Genomic DNA, 20,902 nt, shown 5'->3' with positions numbered 1-20,902 from the left:
CTGGTATAATAGTGTGAGGCTGGCGCTGTATAGCAGGAGGCTGGGATAATAGTGTGAGGCTGGCGGTGTATAGCAGGAGGCTGGGATAATAGTGTGAGGCTGGCGGTGTATAGCAGGAGGCTGGCATAATAGTGTGAGGCTGGCGGTGTATAGCAGGAGGCTGGGATAATAGTGTGAGGCTGGCGGTGTATAGCAGGAGGCTGGGATAATAGTGTGAGGCTGGCGGTGTATAGCAGGAGGCTGGCATAATAGTGTGAGGCTGGCGCTGTATAGCAGGAGGCTGGGATAATAGTGTGAGGCTGGCAGTGTATAGCAGGAGGCTGGGATAATAGTGTGAGGCTGGCAGTGTATAGCAGGAGGCTGGGATAATAGTGTGAGGCTGGTGTATAGCAGGAGGCTGGGATGATAGTGTGAGGCTGGCGGTGTATAGCAGGAGGCTGGGATAATAGTGTGAGGCTGGCGGTGTATAGCAGGAGGCTGGGATAATAGTGTGAGGCTGGCGGTGTATAGCAGGAGGCTGGGATAATAGTGTGAGGCTGGCGGTGTATAGCAGGAGGCTGGGATGATAGTGTGAGGCTGGCGGTGTATAGCAGGAGGCTGGTGTATAGCAGGACTGGAGGCTAGCGGTGTAATAGTGTGAGGCAGGCGCTGTATAGCAGGAGGCTGGGATAATAGTGTGAGGCTGGTGTATAGCAGGAGGCTGGGATAATAGTGTGAGGCTGGTGTATAGCAGGAGGCTGGGATAATAGTGTGAGGCTGGCGGTGTATAACTGGAGGCTAGCGGTGTAATAGTGTGAGGCAGGCGCTGTATAGCAGGAGGCTGGGATAATAGTGTGAGGCTGGCGGTGTATAGCAGGAGGCTGAAATAATAGTGTGAGGCTGGCGGTGTATAGCAGGAGGCTGAAATAATAGTGTGAGGCTGGCGGTGTATAGCAGGAGGCTGGGATAATAGTGTGAGGCAGGCGCTGTATAGCAGGAGGCTGGGATAATAGTGTGAGGCAGGCGCTGTATAGCAGGAGGCTGGGATAATAGTGTGAGGCTGGCGGTGTATAGCAGGAGGCTGGGATGATAGTGTGAGGCTGGCGGTGTATAGCAGGAGGCTGGTGTATAGCAGGACTGGAGGCTAGCGGTGTAATAGTGTGAGGCAGGCGCTGTATAGCAGGAGGCTGGGATAATAGTGTGAGGCTGGTGTATAGCAGGAGGCTGGGATAATAGTGTGAGGCTGGTGTATAGCAGGAGGCTGGGATAATAGTGTGAGGCTGGTGTATAGCAGTCCCCAGGGAGCTCCAAAACCCAGCTCCTCACTCTTTGGGACCTACTACTCTTCTACTCACTTCCTCCCTCCCACCAGTCTGCCTGACCCCTAGGCGAGTGGCCCCGTTCCAGCTAGACCACCCACTGGTGTGCCTGACAGGATGTAGTGTGAGGTGTGACTAGGATTTGCATGCTGATGGAGCAATACCAAAGGTTAGGATCCCAGAACCATGGGGGGTTGAGTCCTGCACCAGAAGAGAAAGGAGTGCGGTACCCTGTGACACCCTGACTAGTTGAGGGGCGTCACAGTAGCAACATCAACGTTTCGGTTGTAACACCTTTATCAAGGTAGTTGCTTAATGTATAGATGCTATGATGCACGGGTCCCCTTGGACAACCGTCACTGAAGTTAGGTAGAGAACATCACATTTTGCAGTATACTTTGTCAGAGTGATGGTGGGAGGCTGTGACAGAGCGGGGATATGAGGAAAAGGATGCCTGATAATGGTCCTGGAAGGGCTGAAACAGCAGTGGTAGTCACGGCCTCCCACCATCACCAATGACTTGGGTCCCCATAAACAGCTGCCAGAACAATTTTGCAAGTTTTCCCACCTACAAAGAATGGAGAGGTCTGTAATTGTACACGTCACCTGTGAGAGACAGAATAAAAAAAAAATCCAGAAAATCATTGTATGATTTAAAGGGGTAGTTCACCCATATTTTTTTATTGTCTAGATCGATATTATATTGAGAAACAATGTTTCTCTCAAATACCTTGTGTTGGCAATAGTGCCTGTGAGAGGCGTTATTGCAGATCGCTGTTCCACGTCCAGTGACGTACCCGTCAAGTGCTGCACACGTCACATCCGTGCAGCCGGCTGCATTCTGAGCCCATCTGCTCCCTCTTCCCTCACAGCACAGCGCGTCTCTTGCTTGCAGCGTTCTGCGAGGAGGGAGGCGGGAGCAGGAGACGCGGCGTGCTAGGAGGGAGGCGGGAGCAGGAGACGCGGCGTGCTAGGAGGGAGGCGGGAGCAGGAGACGCGGCGTGCTAGGAGGGAGGCGGGAGCAGGAGACGCGGCGTGCTAGGAGGGAGGGGGGAGCAGGAGACGCGCCGTGCTAGGAGGGAGGCGGGAGCAGGAGACGCGCCGTGCTAGGAGGGAGGCGGGAGCAGGAGACGCGCCGTGCTAGGAGGGAGGCGGGAGCAGGAGACGCGCCGTGCTAGGAGGGAGGCGGGAGCAGGAGACGCGCCGTGCTAGGAGGGAGGGGGGAGCAGGAGACGCGCCGTGCTAGGAGGGAGGGGGGAGCAGGAGACGCGCCGTGCTAGGAGGGAGGCGGGAGCAGGAGACGCGCCGTGCTAGCAGGGAGGGGGGAGCAGGAGACGCGCCGTGCTAGGAGGGAGGCGGGAGCAGGAGACGCGCCGTGCTAGGAGGGAGGCGGGAGCAGGAGACGCGCCGTGCTAGGAGGGAGGCGGGAGCAGGAGACGCGCCGTGCTAGGAGGGAGGCGGGAGCAGGAGACGCGCCGTGCTAGGAGGGAGGCGGGAGCAGGAGACGCGCCGTGCTAGGAGGGAGGCGGGAGCAGATGGGCTGTGACAGCAGTGAAACAACGCTCACAGCTCAGAGTCTGGCAGAATGCAGCCGGCTGCACGGATGTGACGTGTGCAGCATTTGACGGGTACGTCACTGGACGGGGAACAGCGGTCTGCAATAGCGCCTCTCACAGGCACTATTGCCAACACAAGGTATTTGAGAGAAACATTGTTTCTCAACATAATATCGAACTAGACAATAAAAAATATGGGTGAACCACCCCTTCAGCCCCCAGGCGTTTTCAGTCTTTCCGGTTTTTGGGGGGTTTTTTTGCTCCCCTTTTTCAGAGAGCCGTAACTTTTTTAGTCAATCTTGCCATATGAGGGCTTGTTTTTTTGCGGAACAAGTTGTACTTTTAAATGAAACCATAAGGGGTTTTTTTACCATATGGTGTATTGGAAAACAGCGATAAAAATCCAAGTGTGGAAACTGCAAAAAAGTAAGATCGCACAATAGTTTTTGGGATGTTTTATTCACGGTGTTCACTATATGGTAACACTGATGTGTCGTTGTGATCCCTCAGGTCGGTGTGAGATTGTAGACAAACATGTATGTTTACTTGTATCTAAGGGGTTAAAAAAAAAATCACAAGTTTGTCCAAAAAAAGTGGCGCACGCTTTCCGCCATTTTCTGAAACCCGTAGCGTTCTCATTTTTCGGGATCTATGGCTCAGTTATGGCTTATTTGTTGCGTCTTGAGCTGGCGCTTCTAATGGTATCATTTCTGCGCAAATGCTATGTTTTGATCGTCTGTTATTGCATTTTGCGAAAAACTTGCGGCAACCAAAAAACTGAATTTTGGCGTTTGGAATGGTTTTGCTGCTACGCCGTTTACTAATCACATTGATTTTACATTTTGATAGATCGGGCATTTATGAACGCAGCGATACCAAATATGTGTATATTTTTTTTTTTTTTTTACTCTTTAATTTTCAATGGAGCGAAAAGGGGTTAATTTGAACTTTTAGGGGGTTTTTTGTTTTTTTTATTTTACTAGTTCCCCGAGGGGACTATGTGGATCAACAATCTGATCACTCTTCCATATCTGTAGATCTCAGCTACAGAGCTGAGATCTGAAGATATGCTGCTTTACTCTGTGCTGGCATTATGCCGACACTGAGAGAAAGTGACTCATGTTAGCTACAGGCGACATGACCCTGTGCTACCTTGGCAACCACCAGAAGTCACGTGATCACGTACGTGACTTCCGGTAGGGGCGGCGGTAAGTAAAAGTAATGGCCACACGCATATACATCTCGCTGCCAGATTTTGGCAGCGAGATATAAGGGGTTAAAAGTTGTGGGTGGCATGCGATTCCACTCGTAACTTACAGGCACACATGTCAGCTGTTAAAATCAGCTGATGGGTGCACGGATCGCCGCAGCCTGCCCACGGCAGCGGGCGGGTATTAACCTTACACAATCCATGACTGATATCTACGTCATGGGTCGTGAAGGGGTTAAATAATTTGCATTTTATTGCATGAAAAAATACGTATTTGATACAATAGAAAAACAGAACTTAATATTTGGTACAGAAACCTTTGTTTGCAATTACAGAGGTCAGACGTTTCTTGTAGATTCTGTTTCTCTCAGTTGAAGTGTACCTATGATAAAAATTTCAGACCTCTCCATTCTTTGTAGGTGGGAATCGACAGTCTATCAAATACTTATTTTCCCCACTGTATAATTTTAGATACAAATAAAACAAACTTTGCATAAATCAATAGTACAGATGACAAATATAAAGTGTGTAAAATATGTCATTAGATAGCTTTACTTTGACTTTCCAATCTCAGGCTTTTCTTAGGTACAGCTCACTCAATGTTTCACATCAGATTGCTTCAGTCTATGAAGAGGGGAGGACGGAGGGAGCAAGTTTGCTGTGTATCATACTCCAGGAACAAGAAACTGATAACAGAGCTAATAACTGGATGTTTTAGCTTCTAATCTATACCCATACAAGTCCTCATCAATTCTGTTGCTGTATTTCCCTGTATATTGTATAGAAGCTATCCTCCCAAAAGTACATGAACTCAAAGATAAAACAATCAAGCATACAGAGGACATACAGTATACTGGACGATAGATTTGTGCACAGTTTATTGAAAGTTTAAATATGCTTTAAGAAGTAATTACCTTAATCTTATCCTGTTCACGCTAGCAATTCTGAGATGAGTGCGGTCTTCCTTCTTTCGGAGTGTTTTACCCTTGCCTGTAGAGGAGGAGCTTCACTGGTGCTGAAGTGCAGCACACACTTATCTCAGCTAAGACAAAGCCTAGATCCTCAGGCTACATTCACACAGCGTTTTTGCAGATCTGTTTTTTGCAGTGACTCTGGGCATCCCAGCAAAGGCAATGAGTTTCAAGATGACATTCAGACACAGCGTTCAGTGAAGATCCTCACAGAGAATGAGCAGTCGGTTTGTGTGGCCTTTTTCTAGTCTGCTTTTGCTATTGAAAGCATTATTTATGAGCTCAAAAAGCTTTCAGGTGATGCAGTTTATTAAAAAGCTGATGTGTTTTTTGCAGCTGAAAAACGTATCTTCAAAAAACGCAGCAAAAATGCTGTGTGTGAATGCAGCCTTGGATCAGGAATAGGACAGCCATTTATAGGACGTTTCATAACTTTCCCAAATTCCTATGAAAAAATATTCAGCACATTCTGCATTGAACTCCTGTACCAATTTATTATATATTTTAGGAGTCGGAGTTGGTGCATTTTATACCGACTCCACCAAAATGAGCTACGACTCCACAGCCCTGGGTATAATAGTGTGATGCTGGCGGTGTATAGAGGGATGCTGATATAAAAGTGTTAGGCTGGTATAATAGTGATCATCCTGAATTGTAAAGCGTTGCCGAATATGTTGGCGCTATAGAAAGATTTTTTTTTATTATTATAGTGAGTCTGGCAGTGTATAGCGGGAGGTTGGTATAATAGTGAGGCTGGCGGTGTATAGGGGGAGGCTGCTGTAACAGTGTGAGGTTAGCGGTGAACTGTACAGCAGGAGGTTGGTATAATAGTGTGTGGCTGGCTGTGTATAGATGAAGGCTAGTATAATAGTAGGAGGCTGGCTGTGTATATCGTGAGGCTGGCTGTGTATATCGTGAGGCTGGCGGTGTATAGCAGGAGGCTGGCTGTGTATATCGTGAGGCTGGCGGTGTATAGCAGGAGGCTGGCGGTGTATATCGTGAGGCTGGCGGTGTATAGCAGGAGGCTGGCGGTGTATAGCAGGAGGCTGGCGGTGTATAGCAGGAGGCTGGCGGTGTATAGCGGGAGGCTGGAATAATAGTGTGCAGCTTGTGGTGTATAGTGGGAGGCTAGTATAATAGAGTGAGGCTGGCGGTGTATAGCGGTAGGCTGGGATAAGTGTGAGGCTGGCGGTGTATAGCGGGAGGCTGGGATAATAGTGTGATGCTGGGATAATAGTGTGATGCTGGCGGTGTATAGCGGGGGGGCTGGGATAATAGTGTGAGGCTGGCGGTGTATAACACGAGATTGGTATAATAGTGAGATGCTGGTATAATAGTGTGAGGCTGGCAGTGTAATGTGGGGAGGGTGGCCTTATACTCTGATGTCTGGCCGATCTGGCACGTGAGAAATTTGGGCTAAGTTGTCCGTTTGCACCCAAAAGTCCCTCAGGACAGAACAGAAGAGTCCTTTCCTTATCTGTTCTGGCTCTAAAATCCTCCCCTTCTGTAGCATGTAGAGGACCGTGCCACAGATGCTGGCTACAGGCGAGTGTGACTGGCCAGTAGATTAGTAAACATGTCGGATCAGATTTCTGACAGATTTTGATCAGATATTTGGCCATTTAGGGTTCATTTGCTTGATAGGTTTTTAACTTTATAGTCAAACACCTCAAAAGTAACCGTACAGCAAATTGCCATAGCTTAGGAATGCAGTTTCCAGTATGTGATACCTATAGATGCAGTTCACAGTAAGTCTGTGAAAATCTGGCCATGCACAGACTTACCGGGGTCTCCAGACACAAACACAGCAGCCTCACAGGCATATATGACCCGCGGCCAGTCTGTACACTGAGGTCCGTACGCATGACCCGCGGCCAGTCTGTACACTGAGGTCCGTACGCATGACCCGCGGCCAGTCTGTACACTGAGGTCCGTACGCATGACCCGCGGCCAGTCTGTACACTGAGGTCCGTACGCATGACCCGCGGCCAGTCTGTACACTGAGGTCCGTACGCATGACCCGCGGCCAGTCTGTACACTGAGGTCCGTACGCATGACCCGCGGCCAGTCTGTACACTGAGGTCCGTACGCATGACCCGCGGCCAGTCTGTACACTGAGGTCCGTACGCATGACCCGCGGCCAGTCTGTACACTGAGGTCCGTACGCATGACCCGCGGCCAGTCTGTACACTGAGGTCCGTACGCATGACCCGCAGCCAGGGAGTAGAGTTTTGGAAGGAAAAAGTGTGCATAAAGCATACAGGGAAGACTTCCGGAGTGCCTGTGCCAGTAGGAAAGCTTCACCCGGGGCTATACAGATCAATGAAAATAGTGTTTTCTCTGGTTCCTCTTCCAGCGCTAAGAATATTCAGGAGACTCACAGTGACTGGCATTACATATAGACCTCTCTGTTTTATGATCTGCTCCATTTATTTCCCGAATATGTCTACAAGTTATTGCTTACAAGAAATAGGAGGTGAGCGATGTGTATGTGCGCGACTATTTCACGCTATAGCAGTTTGCTTAGTTCTCCCTCTCACATACTACTTGGCTTGTGGTTTTTTTTTGTTTGTTTTTTTTTTTTAAACATCTTTCATAGTGTTTTTTTTCTCTTGTACACTAGCTTCTTTTGTGGTACTATATTTGTAGTAAGCTGCATTTTTTTTGGAAAAAATATCCACTAACCCAAAAACTCTACAAAAAGCCTGTACACAAAATTTCTTCAACATGACTTTTACAGCATTTTGTTAAAGATTGTAAAGTAGCAGCTGGTCACTCTGTATTTGGCCAAAAAGAAAAAAATAGCCCCAAAAGGTGGGTGTGGGTGTGGGGGTGTGTGTGTGTGTGTGTGTGTGTGTGTGTGTGTTTATATTAATTCAGCCTTAGGCCTCTTTCACACATCCGTGTTTAAACACAGACAAGCCATACATACCGGTATGGTCATACATGTGACTGGTACCAATAAAAAAAAAAAAAAAAAAAAAAAACACGATACAGAAATGAATATTTAGGGTTTTTTTTATATGTAAAAGATGTGCAAAGCTAGAAAAATTATAGATAAAGATAGATAGCTAGAGCGATATAAAGAAAGAACATATAAAATTGATAAATAACTCAATTGATAGCGATATCTAATTTGGCCAGCTGTTTTCCAGCATTTTTTATATTTTAATATAAAAAAAATTTAATATCCAGCACAGGAACAGCAGCAGCTGCGGGCTACAACCCTATGCTCTCTGCTGTACATTCGTTGGTTATTAAAATAGAAGGGATCCCACGCTTATTTTTTTTAAATCACTTGTTTTTTGTTATAAAAAAAAAAAAAACGTTGGGTCCCTTTTCAAAACAAGCCAAGGTACAGCAGACAACTGGGGGCTGATATTAGGGTGTGAAGTGCCATGGTTATTTGGCCCTTTCCAGCCTAACAATAGCAGCCCGCAGCCATCCCAGAAGTGGCGCATCCATTAGATGTATCAATTCTGGCGCTGGACCCTGCTCTTCCCATTGCCCTGCTGTAGTGGCAAATGAGGTAATATTTGTTGGGATGATGCCAGCTGTGAATTGCCAGCTGGCATCAAGCCCTGGTATTCGTAATAGGTGGGCGTCTAGCAGACATCCCCCAGTTGTTGAAAGTAGAAAAAAAAATAATTTAACAAAAAAACCCCGACTCCAGCCCTCATTCACCAATCTTTTATTTCTAAAAAAAAAAAAATACAAAAAGGACCGCTGTAATCCATTATGAGATCCCATGACATTCCCCAAAAGCGAACTGAAAAGACATTAAAAGGAGAAAATTATTAAATAAAGACAAGAGACACCCTCTTTTCCAATTTATTTTCCTGTCAAAGCCCTAATGCTGATCCGCCGTAATCCAAGTATGGGTCCAACGTTGATCCCATACTTGCTGGCACGTTCAATTGAGAACCGAACGCTCCCAATTGATTGTGAGAGCAACCCCTGCAGGCACACATACACTGCTGTGTGTGCTTCCTAGCAGTAACCTGAGATGACTTCATAAAATTAGCCCAGGTCACCACAGAGGCACCCTCAGCAGTGTGCGCACGCGGCTACGATGTCACGGTTTCATCGGAGTTCCCAATGAACTCTGATGAACCCGTGAAGTCACTGCCACGACACCCACGGTAGCGTGGGTCGCTCATCAGTGACGTCAGTAGGTCATCAGAGTTCATTGGATACTCTGATGAAACTGGTGTCACTGCACACACTGCTGAATAATCACTTGTCCCCGGCGATATTGTCTTCGGCGCTGCTGCTACTTCCGGATCCGCGGTGCAATGAATGTAAAGTGACAGGAGCGCTAGAGACAGGTGAGTATACAAAATATTTTTATGTCAAAGACACGTGTTTTCTCCGGTACGTGTCAGACAGATCACATCAGTGCTGCCGAAGAAAAAACGGACATGTCTCCGTACAAGCCACACTGTCTGTTTGAAATCACGGATGTGTGAGTTAGACCATAGAATAACATGGGTACGTGTGGCATCCCTGAAAAAAGAAAAAAACGGATGTCACACGTACCTGAAACACGGACATCTGAAAGAGGCCTTACACGGCCCCATCCAGACAACAAGGCTTTATTCTTGTACATTAAAAAAAAAAAAAAACACTTAGTGTTGGGTCAGATTTTAATCAATTTTCCTGAATGCAAAAAATACAAATGGAGATTTCTCAAGATTTTCTTATCAAATAGTGAATGCAAAATGGCCATGACTAGGATGTCATCTGAATACTGCCCAGTTTCTACACCACCTCAGACTTGCATTGGTGAGTTTGAAGTGTGATTCGGATTATAAACAGATTTTGGAAGGCGCAGGGTCGGTCTAAAAAAAAAATACAAAATCATATACATGTTAAAAGCCCATAGAACATGTATCCATTATAGTCTATCAGTAAATAAGACAGAACATGTATGTGAGTGGCACAAATCTTTCTTAGTTGCGCTCGATCACTTTTACATAACTGGGTCAGAGTTCCCTGTTCTCCAAAGAAATTGGCATGTCTGTTAATCAAAATTGTACCCACATAAATCAATAACTCTGAGTATTCATTGCGACTATCGAGAGTGCAGCATGTGTCCAATCATTATACATGAGTATTACAGCGGTTATCCAGGACTTTGTGAGGGGGAGGGGGGTGGGTTGTTTTTTTTTGTTATGGTGCAAGAACTTGTAAGCAAGTAGTTGCTATCTAGCTGCCTGTTCTGCCCAGTGACAATCTGTTCTGCCTGGGAGCCATCACAGAGTGCTCAAGTTGTCATTTTTGCAGCTTCCAGTGACGTCACGTTGACAGAGCCGCTCCTCGTACGCCATCGATGGGGCATCGTTGCCAATGTCATGCTAATTGACTAACTCCCTGCTGCTGAACTGTGGGGAACTACCTATCAGCATGGTGTCAGCAGTGAGGCCTTTTCAACAGATCGGTCTAGAAGAGAAATAACTGCTCTGTGGAAGTAGAATCACAGGAAGCGGAAGAATTGCCAGGAGAGATGTCTGCAGGGCAGAACAGATAAGGAGTAAGCAACTACCTGCCAGTTAGTTCTTAACCCCATCGCAAAAAAATAGTCACAGTCTTTGATACCTCCTTTAAAGGCGTATTCCCATCTCCAAGATCCTATCCAAATAGGTGTAGTAGTTGTAATAATATTAGCAAATACCTCAAATTAGAAATGTAGTATAGTTCTTCTGATTCACTATGTCGCTTACCTCATGTTCAGGGCATTGCAGGACCTTAGGTATCCATGGTTGACCATGCATAGGGTCACAATTTTTAGTTAGTTGCTCGTGGTCATAACCATGGATACTTAAGGTCCTGCAATGTGCTGTACATGAGGTGAGTGACATTTCTAATTGAAGGTATTTGCTCATATTATTATTACGCCTACTACATATAAGAATAGGATCTTGGAGATGGAAATAACCCTTTAGGCATTTCCTGCCTATGAATTGAGCTGTTTTTGTTGCATCTGCATAGATCTTAATAACCCTATTCAGATGCATGGAAGAATTGCAGACAGTTCTTCAGCCATTGTGTGTGAATGTTCCCCAAGGTCTATGCACATGATATCTTTTAGATGTGTGTGAACCCGCAAACTTTTTCAGAATGAAGATGATTTGGCACACACCGGTGTCATTTGACGTTTCCCAAGTGCTTTTTGCGACATCGTTGTCAGAAGCTGTTTTTATGAACTTGTATAAACTTGTTAGCAGCTTTCAAACAGAAGAATGGTCAGGCCATTTTTTTTTTTTTTTATATATATATACAATTTCATGTTTTGAGTCTTAAATGAAACCTATCACCACATTTTTCCCCTATAAGCTGCGGGCTACCATTTGTAAGCGTTTATATACCGCATTCTAGAATGCTGTATAGAAGAGCCCAAGCCGCTCTGTATAATGCAAGACATATTATTATCTCCACCATGACAGAAAACAATCTTTCCACTCTACTCTCAAGATCACATCTAACCACTTGTGCACTGGACCCGCTTCCATCGCACCTCATCCCCAACATCACCGCAGTCCTCATCCCAGCCCTAACCCATCTCTTTAACCTATCACTAACAAGTGATTTATACCCCTCATGCTTTAAACATGCCTCCATTACACCCATCCTCAAAAAGCCCTCCCTTGACCCTTCCCCTGTGTCAAACTATCGCCCCATATCCTTCTCCCCTATGCCTCAAAACTACTGGAACAGCATGTCCATCTTGAATTGTCCTCATACCTCTCCTCCTGCTCCCTCTTTGACCAGCTACAATCTGGCTTCTGACCCAATCATTCCACTGAAACTGCCCTAACCAAAGTCGCCAATGATTTACTAATCGCCAAAACCAAACGACACTACTCTATCCTCCTCCTCCTGGACCTGTCCTCTGCCTTCGACACAGTAGACCATTCTCTCCTACTACAGATTCTCTCATCTATAGGCATCACACACTTGGCCCTATCTTGGATCTCCTCATACGTAACCGACCGAGCTTTCAGCGTCTCCCGTTCTCACACCACTTCCTCATCTCGCCCCCTATCTGTCGGTGTCTCCTAAGGCTCAGTTCTTGGAGTCTACACCTTCGGCCTGGGACAGCTCATAGAGTCCCACGGCTTTCCGTGTCATCTCTATGCCGATGACATACAGATCTACCTCTCTGGACCTGACATTACCTCTCTACTAACCAAAATTCCACAATGTCTGTCTGCTATTTCATCCTTCTCTGCGAGATTCCTAAAGCTTAACATGGACAAAACAGAATTCATTGTCTTTCCTCCTCACTCATCTCCTCCAACAAGCCTTTCCATCAAACTTGATAGTTGCTCACTCTCCCCAGTCTCACAAGCTCGTTGCCTTGGAGTAACCCTCGACTCTGCTCTATCCTTCAAGCCACACATCCAAGCCCTCTTCACCTCATGCAGACTACAGCTCAAAAATATCTCCCGGATCCGTGCTTTCCTTAACCAAGAATTAGCAAAAACATTAGTGCATGCCCTCATCATCTCCCGCCTTGACTACTGCAACCTCCCTTCCAACACTCTTGCACCCCTCCAATCTATCCTAAACTCTGCGGCCCGCTTAATCCACCTCTCCCCCAGCCTCGCCACTCTGCCAATCCCTTCACTGGCTTCCCATCGCCCAACAACTCCAGTTCAAAACATTAAATATGACATACAAAGCCATCCACAACCTGTCTCCTCCTTACATCTGTGACCTAGTCTCCCAGTACCTACCTGCACGCAACCTCAGATCCTCACAAGATCTCTTATCTCCTCTTCCCACAATCGCGTACAAGATTTCTCCGGTGCATGCCCCATACTCTGGAACGCTCTACCTCAGCACATCAGACTCTCACCTACCGTGGAAAGCTTCAAGAGGAACCTCAAGACCCATCTCTTCCAACAAGCCTACAACAACCCTTAGTCCAGTACACCACTGCGCAACCAGCTCTGTCCTCACCTATTGTACCATCACCCATTCCCTGTAGACTGTGAGCCCTCGCGGGCAGGGTCCTCTCTCCTCCTATACCAGTCTGTTTTTTACTGTTTAATGATTGTTGTACGTATACCCTCTCACTTGTAAAGCGCCATGGAATAAATGGCGCTATAATAATAAATAATAATAATACTCACCTGCTGGGCGGTCTGGACCGATGGGCGTCGATGATCCGGCGCCTTCTATTTTCCTTCCATCGCCGTCCTCCTTCCCTGCTCCGTCTAGATGACGTGTCCTATGTCATCCTCAGAGCGGCCGACATTGTGCTACTGTGCACTTTTCTCTGCCCTGCTGAGGATAGATTAAAGTACTGTAATTCACAGGCATGGGGAAAGGTCAAAGACCACCCTCTAAGGCTACAGTGGATGTGTCAGGCTGCACTGGGCTCGATCCTACCTGCTAAGCCGCATCCACTTTACAGTAGGCTGCCGTAAAAACACCACAAGTCACTACATGAGTGTGCGCTATGTTATATGCTAGGAAACTGATGTAAATTGCACAATGAATTGCTCCATAGTGTGAGAGCACCCCAGCATGGCAGCAGCCGCTCTAGTGCGGTTATTAGCAGCAATGTGCAGCTTCCCTTTGGCTCAGATTATTGCTGCCAGTGTCTCTACAGTGTGTGGGAGGAAAGAAGGGACCCGGGGGATTTCCCAGCCTCACTTGTACAAAGACATGCTGTGCACACTGCTGACTAGCTGCAGTACATTAGCACAGCTCCCATACACAGTGCATGCAGATTATTAACCTATTGATATCTATATAGTATATATATTTATGTCATGAGAACTACATTGTATAGAGCAGGCTCAGGAGCTCCTAACACAGCATGTGTCTGTTGACCGCTTTTAGGTGGATGCACTGTCCGGCATTATTCATCCAGTACTCACTCTGGATAATGAACAGTTTGCTAGAGCTTTATATGTACACAAGCTATTTTCCCAAAATGCCCCTACTTTTTTTTTTTTTTTTTTTTTTTTTTTAGTGCATGATTTTTTTCTGTAGGGACCAGAATAGGTTGTCAAATAGGCAGCTCCTGCACCTGTCCATAATGTGAACAACCACAAATCTGCAAAGTGGAGTTTAAAAAAATTAATTATATATATATATACATACAGTATATTAGAAAAATGGGTAGAAGGACACTTTGATATAATGTAAAGTAGTCAGTGTACAGCTTGTATAACAGTGTAAATTTGGTGTGCCCTCTAAATAACGCAACCATTAATGTCTAAACTGTTGCCAACAAAAATGAGTACACCCCTAAGTGAAAATGGACAAATTGTACCCAATTAACCAATTTTCCCCTCACTGGTGGCCTGGGCCATAAGAAGATTGCCAAACACCCTGACCCTGAGCTGCAGCACGGTGGCCATGACCATACAGCGGTTAAACAAGCCTCGCAATGGTTGACCAAAGAGGTTGAGTGCACATGCTCAGTCATATGAAGAGATTGTTATTCAGAATAGACGCATGACTTCTGCCAGCATTAATCTAACGGTTAAAGGGGTGGGGTGTCGGCCTGTAAGTGTTCAGATCATACACAGCATCAAATTGGTCAGCAAGGCTGTCCTGCCAGAAGGAAGCCTCTTCTAAAGATGATGCACAAGAAAGCCTGCAAATAGTTTGCTGAAGTCAAGCAGACTAAGGTCATGGATTACTGGAACCCTGTCCTGTGGTCTGAGACCAAGATCAACCTATTTATTTCAGAGGGTGTCAAGCATGTGTGACAGCAGTGAGGTGAGGAGTACAAAGCCAAGTGAGTCTTGCCTACCAAACGTGGTGGGAGTGTGATAGTTTAAGGCTGTAGGAGGGTTGCCGACTGTAGGAGGCTACAGTTCGTTAGGGGAACCATGAATGCCAACATGTACTGTGACATACTGAAGTAGGGTATAAGCCCTCTCCCTTTAGAAACCGGGCCGCAGGGCAGTGTTCCAGCATAACGACCCCAGGAGGAGGAGTGCGTCGTCTCTAACATCCACCAGCTCAGTGATGTCATCATGGAGAATGAAAGAGGATTCCAGTGGCTCCTGTGAAGCTCTAGTAAACTCCATGCCCAATACAGCTAAGGCAATCCTTGAAAATAATGGTGGACGCACATTGACACACTAGGCACAAATTGGCCATTTTCGCTTAGGAATGTACGGTACTTCCTTTTGTTGACAACTGTTTCAACAGTAATGGCTGAGTTATTCAGAGGGCACACCAAACTTACACTGTTATACAAGCTGTACATTGACTACTTTACATTGTATCCAAGTGTCATATCTTCAGTGTTGTTCCATGAAAAAATATAATGAAATACTTTGAAAAATGTGAGGGGGTTTGCTAACCTTTGTGATATACTGTGTAGGTATTGCTGAGCCTGGATGAATAAAACGTATTCAAACCATGTTCATTACCCTGCTCTCTGAAAACTGTACTCCTACTTTCCCCTGTCCTCATGTATCACTGCACTCCCTGATCACTGTACTCCTGCTCTCCCCTCCTGCTTCCTTTCTCATTGTATTCCTCTGCTCTCCCTTATATGAGAGTACAATTATGAAGGAAGCAGTAGGGAACCAGGAGTACTCTGGTCTCCTGTTTCCTTACCTGATCAGCGTACTTCTGGTGTTCCTCATCGGTGTATTTTTGGCCCTCTCCTGCAACCTTCCTAGATCGCTGTACTCCGTCCCCTCCTTCTATACCTGAAAGCCTTCTGCTTCCTTCCTCGGCTCTCCCTGATTATTATACTCCTAGCCTCTCCTGATACCTATCCCTGCGCTCCCTGATCATTTCAGCAAGGTGGCTCAGTGGTTAGCACTGCAGTCTTGTAGCGGGTTCAAATCCCACCAAGGACAACATCTGAAAAGGAGTTTGTCCTCCCTGTGTTGGTGTGGGTTTCCTTCCACACTCCAAAGACAAAATAGGGAATGTAAATTGTGAGCCCCAATGGTGACAGCGATGATAATATATGTAAAGTGCTGCAAAATGATAGTGCTATATAAGCAATGCATAATTGCACCCGAGGTAATTACATGGTTTGTTCCCCCCTCCATTCTCCTTGATTATACTCCTGGTCCCCTCACCTGAGCTCCCCGATTACTGTACTCCTGGTACCCTTCTGCTACCTTCCCCTGCGCTCCCTGATCATTGTACCCCAAGGTCCTTTCATGCTTTCCACTCGCTCTCCATGATCTCTGTACTCCTGGTACCCTCTTCGTCCCTCCTCTGCTCTATCTATACTCCTACATCCTTCCCCTGCGCTACCTGATCATTGTAACCCTGGTCATTCCTTGCTTTTCCCCCTGCTTTCCTATCACTCCCTCGATCCCTCCTTCTTCCTATGTGCTGCATTGCAGGTCCTGATAACAGTTCACCAGTTAACTACCTTTGCTCCATCTGATCCATGTCTATCCTTGAGATGCTTTTTGTATAAACCAGTTTTTATGCATTGTTCTCATTTCAATAGTAAAATGACTTTTCTGTTTTTAAACTATAAAATTATACTTTTTAAAATGAATAAATGTTACTTTATGCCTTACTTTGTGCCCAGTAGTTTGTTCTGATTAATTCTGATTTCATTAATTAAAAGGAACCAATCACCAGGATTTTCGTATCTAACCTAAAGCCAGTGCTATACTGGCACTATGAGGCTGATTCTATACGTACCTGTAGTGGTCAGTTCGGATGTTTAGGTTTTGAAATCCAAAAAGGTAAAGTTTATAAAATTAGCTGCTTCTTGAGTGATAGCAGCAATAGAGCAGATAATATATTCATAATTATGCCCTCCCCCTGTTAGAATTAGCATAAGTATTATACAAACGATTCACTTTGTCTCTTGCAGGACGTGTGAGGTCATACCCATGTGACCAGAAGGGGCGGGGCCTCAGCCAACAAAGCTGGATACCAGGTCACATGGGTATGACCTCACACAGGTCCTGCAAGAGACAAAGTGAGTCGTTTGTATAATACTTATGCTAATTCTAACAGGGGGAGGGGATAACTATGAATATATTATCTGCTCTATTGCTGCTGTCACTCAACAAGCAGATAATTTTATAAACTTTACTTTTTTGGATTTCAAAACCTAAACATCAGAGCTGACCACTACAGGTATGTATAGAATCAGTCTGATAGCGCCAGTATAGCACTGGCTTTAGCTTATATACGAAAATCCTGGTGATTGGTTCCCTTTAAAGCGTCTGGCCTGGAAGAGGTGAGCTTAGTGTTTACTCAGGTCAGGTGGCGTAGATTACACTATAATAACACTAGACTTTATAGGACATGAGCATAATGCACTGGAAAATGTAATTTAAAAGATGCTTGCTTTAGTACACATATTGAAATGTCATGCTCGCTATTAAAGGGGTATTCTCAAACATAACACCTATTCTCCTCAATGGTTGGATAAACTTTATAAATATAATAGATCATGACTGCAAAAAGTATATGGTTTCATAACATAAATTTATTTAGGTTTAGTTTGCAATAGATACATTTAACAATTGTGTACAGTTCAGAGGTCTGCTCTAACACCAAAACCAGGTCCTGGCGGGGGTCCGGTCAGAGAGGTTAGTCCTCCAGAGGGCTCACATGAAAATCTGCCATTTCTGTAAAGGAAAAAAAATAAATACAAAAACTAAGCAACTACAAAGTATTAATTGTCAATATATGGAAAAGTAGTGTGAAATGTGCAGCAGTGTAGGGTTTTTCCATCTAGACCTCAAAAAGACCAGGATATGCAGAGATCATACGTTACATATCCCATGAACACTGCTTGACAAAATAATTGTTCTATACTTTTCCCCATGTCTTAAGCTGGGTTTACACACTGCAACATCTCAAACGACATCGCTGTAACGTCACCGGTTTTGTGACGCAATAGCGATGTTGTTTGCGATGTTGCAGTGTGTGAAACCTATCAGCGACCCGGCCCCTGCTGTGAAGTTGTAATCGTTACAAATCGTTCAGGACCATTCCTAGGTCCTTTGTTTCCCGCTGTGCAGCAAGCATCGCTGGAAAGTTTCAGTGTGTGAAAGACTTTGCAGAGACTTTGTTAGCAACTTCCCTTTCAAAAGGCTGCTTATCAACGTCCCCAACAACCAGCTAGGTCGCTCTGCAGGTCCGGATCACTGTTGAGTTGTTGGCCAGGTTTGCCTGTTTGACAGCTCACCAGCGACTCAACAGAGACTTAGGGAGGTCGATGTTACGTCACAAAATCGGTGACGTTACAGCGATGTCCTTTGCGATGTTGCAGTGTGTAAACCCAGCTCTACATGCAAGTGAGAAACAGAGCCCCTCCGATTTGTCAGCAATGTAATTAGCATTGAGTGAGTTAACTGATCACAGACAATAAACCAGGTCTTCTGACCTCAGCACATACTATACAAAGGCTAATGTTGCCAGTAAAGGGACAGGGAGAGTGGTAAGCACTGGATCACTGGGAGGACAAAATGGAACATTTAGCTCAGACTTTGTGGAAAATGTCAAAATAACAGGACGTGAATAGTCTGTGCTGTGACGGGAAGAAATTACAGGGCTTGTGCACAATTAAGACAATACATAAAACAAGATATTCTGGCCTTGCTGCCCCTCTGCACCCCCCCGCCCCCAGTCTCTAACTTGCTGCTTTGGCTGGAGGGACAGATGACGCCAACCGTATTGGCGCTGGAGTGGCCATGGCAGATCAGCCAGAATACTGCATTTTTGCATTTTTAACACTAGAACTACTGGACTCGTGACACCTATATAGAAATACATGGTGCAAAGTAGTCAAAATGACTACCTCAGTAGTTCTAGTGTTAAGCATTCAGCAGGTTGTTTCTCTTTTGGGAAGGAGTTTTTTTTCTTCTTCAAATATAGTGAATAAAAACCATGAAGCTAGTACTGAGAGCTAGATTCTGCCATAGGCAAAACAAACTCAACTTGGTGCTGGCCACCTTGTGTCTGTTTCCATAATGTATGGGAGAGGGGGAAACGCCAATAAGTCACCTGGTTACATGGTACAAAGAACCAGTTGGCAGAACGTCTCACACTAGAGCAGCAGTACAGTATATTACAACGAAAGTATAGAGAAATGCCTTCAGGTGGAGGTGTATACTATGTCTAAGTTGTGTTCTGCTGTATCTAAAATTGGTTGTAGTCACCAAATTCCGCATTTGTGGCGTCTGAGTTTCAATTTCTAATTTCGAGTCAATGGGGGCTCGCTTATAGCTCGTACATACGGGACACATACAAACTGTATGGGGACCGAAATCATTAGTGTGGTTAAAGGGTTATTACCAAAATTAAAGTTCACCTCCACAGGTTAGGAGATAACTTGCTGATTTATGGGGGTTTGGCCACAGAGACCTCCAGCAATCCAGAGATTGGGACTCTGCAGCTCTGTCCTGAATTTAGCTGAGGTGCCCATGCTTGACCTCTGCTCCATTCATAGTCAATGGGACTGCTAGAAAAATCCAAGTGCTGTATGCAGTATTCCCATAGACAATGAGTGCAGCAGCTTTCTTGTTAAGGAAAATTTCATTTCGGGAATAATCTTTAAAAGCAATGTTCTAACCCCACACAACATACTGACAGCTGCACATCTCCTGTTTAACAGCACACATGAACACAACGATATGGAACAAACAATCATAAGATTATGTGCAAATAGGCTTTTAAGTAAAAAAAAAAAAAAAAAACATTTGTTCCCACCTAGGATAGGAACCAGCAGCAAGCTGATGAATTCTGATCTATCTCCATTATCTATTTTGAGAGGATAATGGTCCCTTACTATAAATGTGTTGAGAGACAGTCTCATTAACACCTTAAAGCCCCTGCATTCATTAACACATGAATATCCAATGCCAGTATCAAACATTCATGTCTTAATCACCCTATTAAGATGGCTGTTCTGGGAATTAGTTACCATTAGAATAAAATTAATTTCTGCTGACTACTATATATAGGTAAAGCTGGGTTTACACACTGAGACTTTCTAGCGATCCAACCTGCGATCTCAACCTATCCGGGATCGCTACAAAGTCTCTGGTGAGCTGTCAAACAGGCAGACCTGGCCAACGACCTAACAGCGATCCGGACCTGCAGAGCGACTAGCTGGTCGTTGGGGACGTGTCAAAAAAGCAGGTGAACTTCACCCGACTTCATTTAATGCCGCGCGGCTCTGTGTGCCGTGTAAATAAATAAATAATTAAAAAATCCAGCGTGCGGTCCCCCCCTATTTTAATACCAGCCAGATAAAGCCATACGGCTGCAGGCTGGTATTCTCAGGATGGGGAGCCCCACGTTATGGGGAGCCCCCCAGCCTAACAATATCAGCCAGCAGACGCCCAGAATTGCCGCATACATTAGATGTGACAGATCTGGGACTGTACCCGGCTCTTCCCGATTTGCCCTGGTGCGTTGGCAAATCGGGGTAATAAGGAGTTATTGGCAGCCCATAGCTGCCAATAAGTCCAAGATTAATCATGTCAGGCGTCTCCCCGAGATACCTTCCATGATTAATCTGTAAATTACAGTTAAAAAACACACACCCAAAAAATCCTTTATTAGAAATAAAAAACACTAACAAATTCCCTCATTACCAATTTATTACCCACAACAAAGCCCTCCTTGTCCGGCGTACTCCACGGTCCTCCAGCGTCGCATCCAGCTCTGCTGCATGCACGCAGCTAATGAAGAGAGCCGTGTGATTGGCTGAGCTGTCACTGAGGTTACCTGGATCCAGCGGTGGATGCAGCGGTGGCCGCGGGTAACCTCAGTGACAGCTCAGCTGATCGCGCTACTCACCTCATTTGCTGCGTGGAGCTGACCGGAGCGGCGGTGAGTAGCGCGATCAGCTGAGCTGTCCTGAGAATACCAGCCTTCAGCCGTATGGCTTTA

General features: G+C 45.6%; 1 protein-coding gene across 1 annotated transcript in view; it reads right to left on the bottom strand.

Moving 5' to 3' along the window:
• Positions 1-17,466: 17,466 nt before the first annotated feature.
• NDUFV2 (NADH:ubiquinone oxidoreductase core subunit V2) overlaps positions 17,467-20,902 on the bottom strand; it is a 54,563-nt gene continuing 51,127 nt past the window's right edge. Inside the window, exon 8 of the mRNA XM_075316398.1 lies at positions 17,467-17,628. Coding sequence (XP_075172513.1) covers positions 17,535-17,628 — 94 coding nt within the window. The 3' untranslated portion in view covers positions 17,467-17,534. The remainder of the gene's footprint in view (positions 17,629-20,902) is intronic.

The sequence above is a fragment of the Anomaloglossus baeobatrachus genome, chromosome 6 (genome assembly GCF_048569485.1).
Source record: "Anomaloglossus baeobatrachus isolate aAnoBae1 chromosome 6, aAnoBae1.hap1, whole genome shotgun sequence".
Classification (NCBI taxonomy): Eukaryota; Metazoa; Chordata; class Amphibia; order Anura; family Aromobatidae; genus Anomaloglossus; species Anomaloglossus baeobatrachus.
The sequence above is the reverse complement of the archived record's forward strand: the minus strand, read 5'-3'. Positions and strand labels throughout refer to the sequence as shown.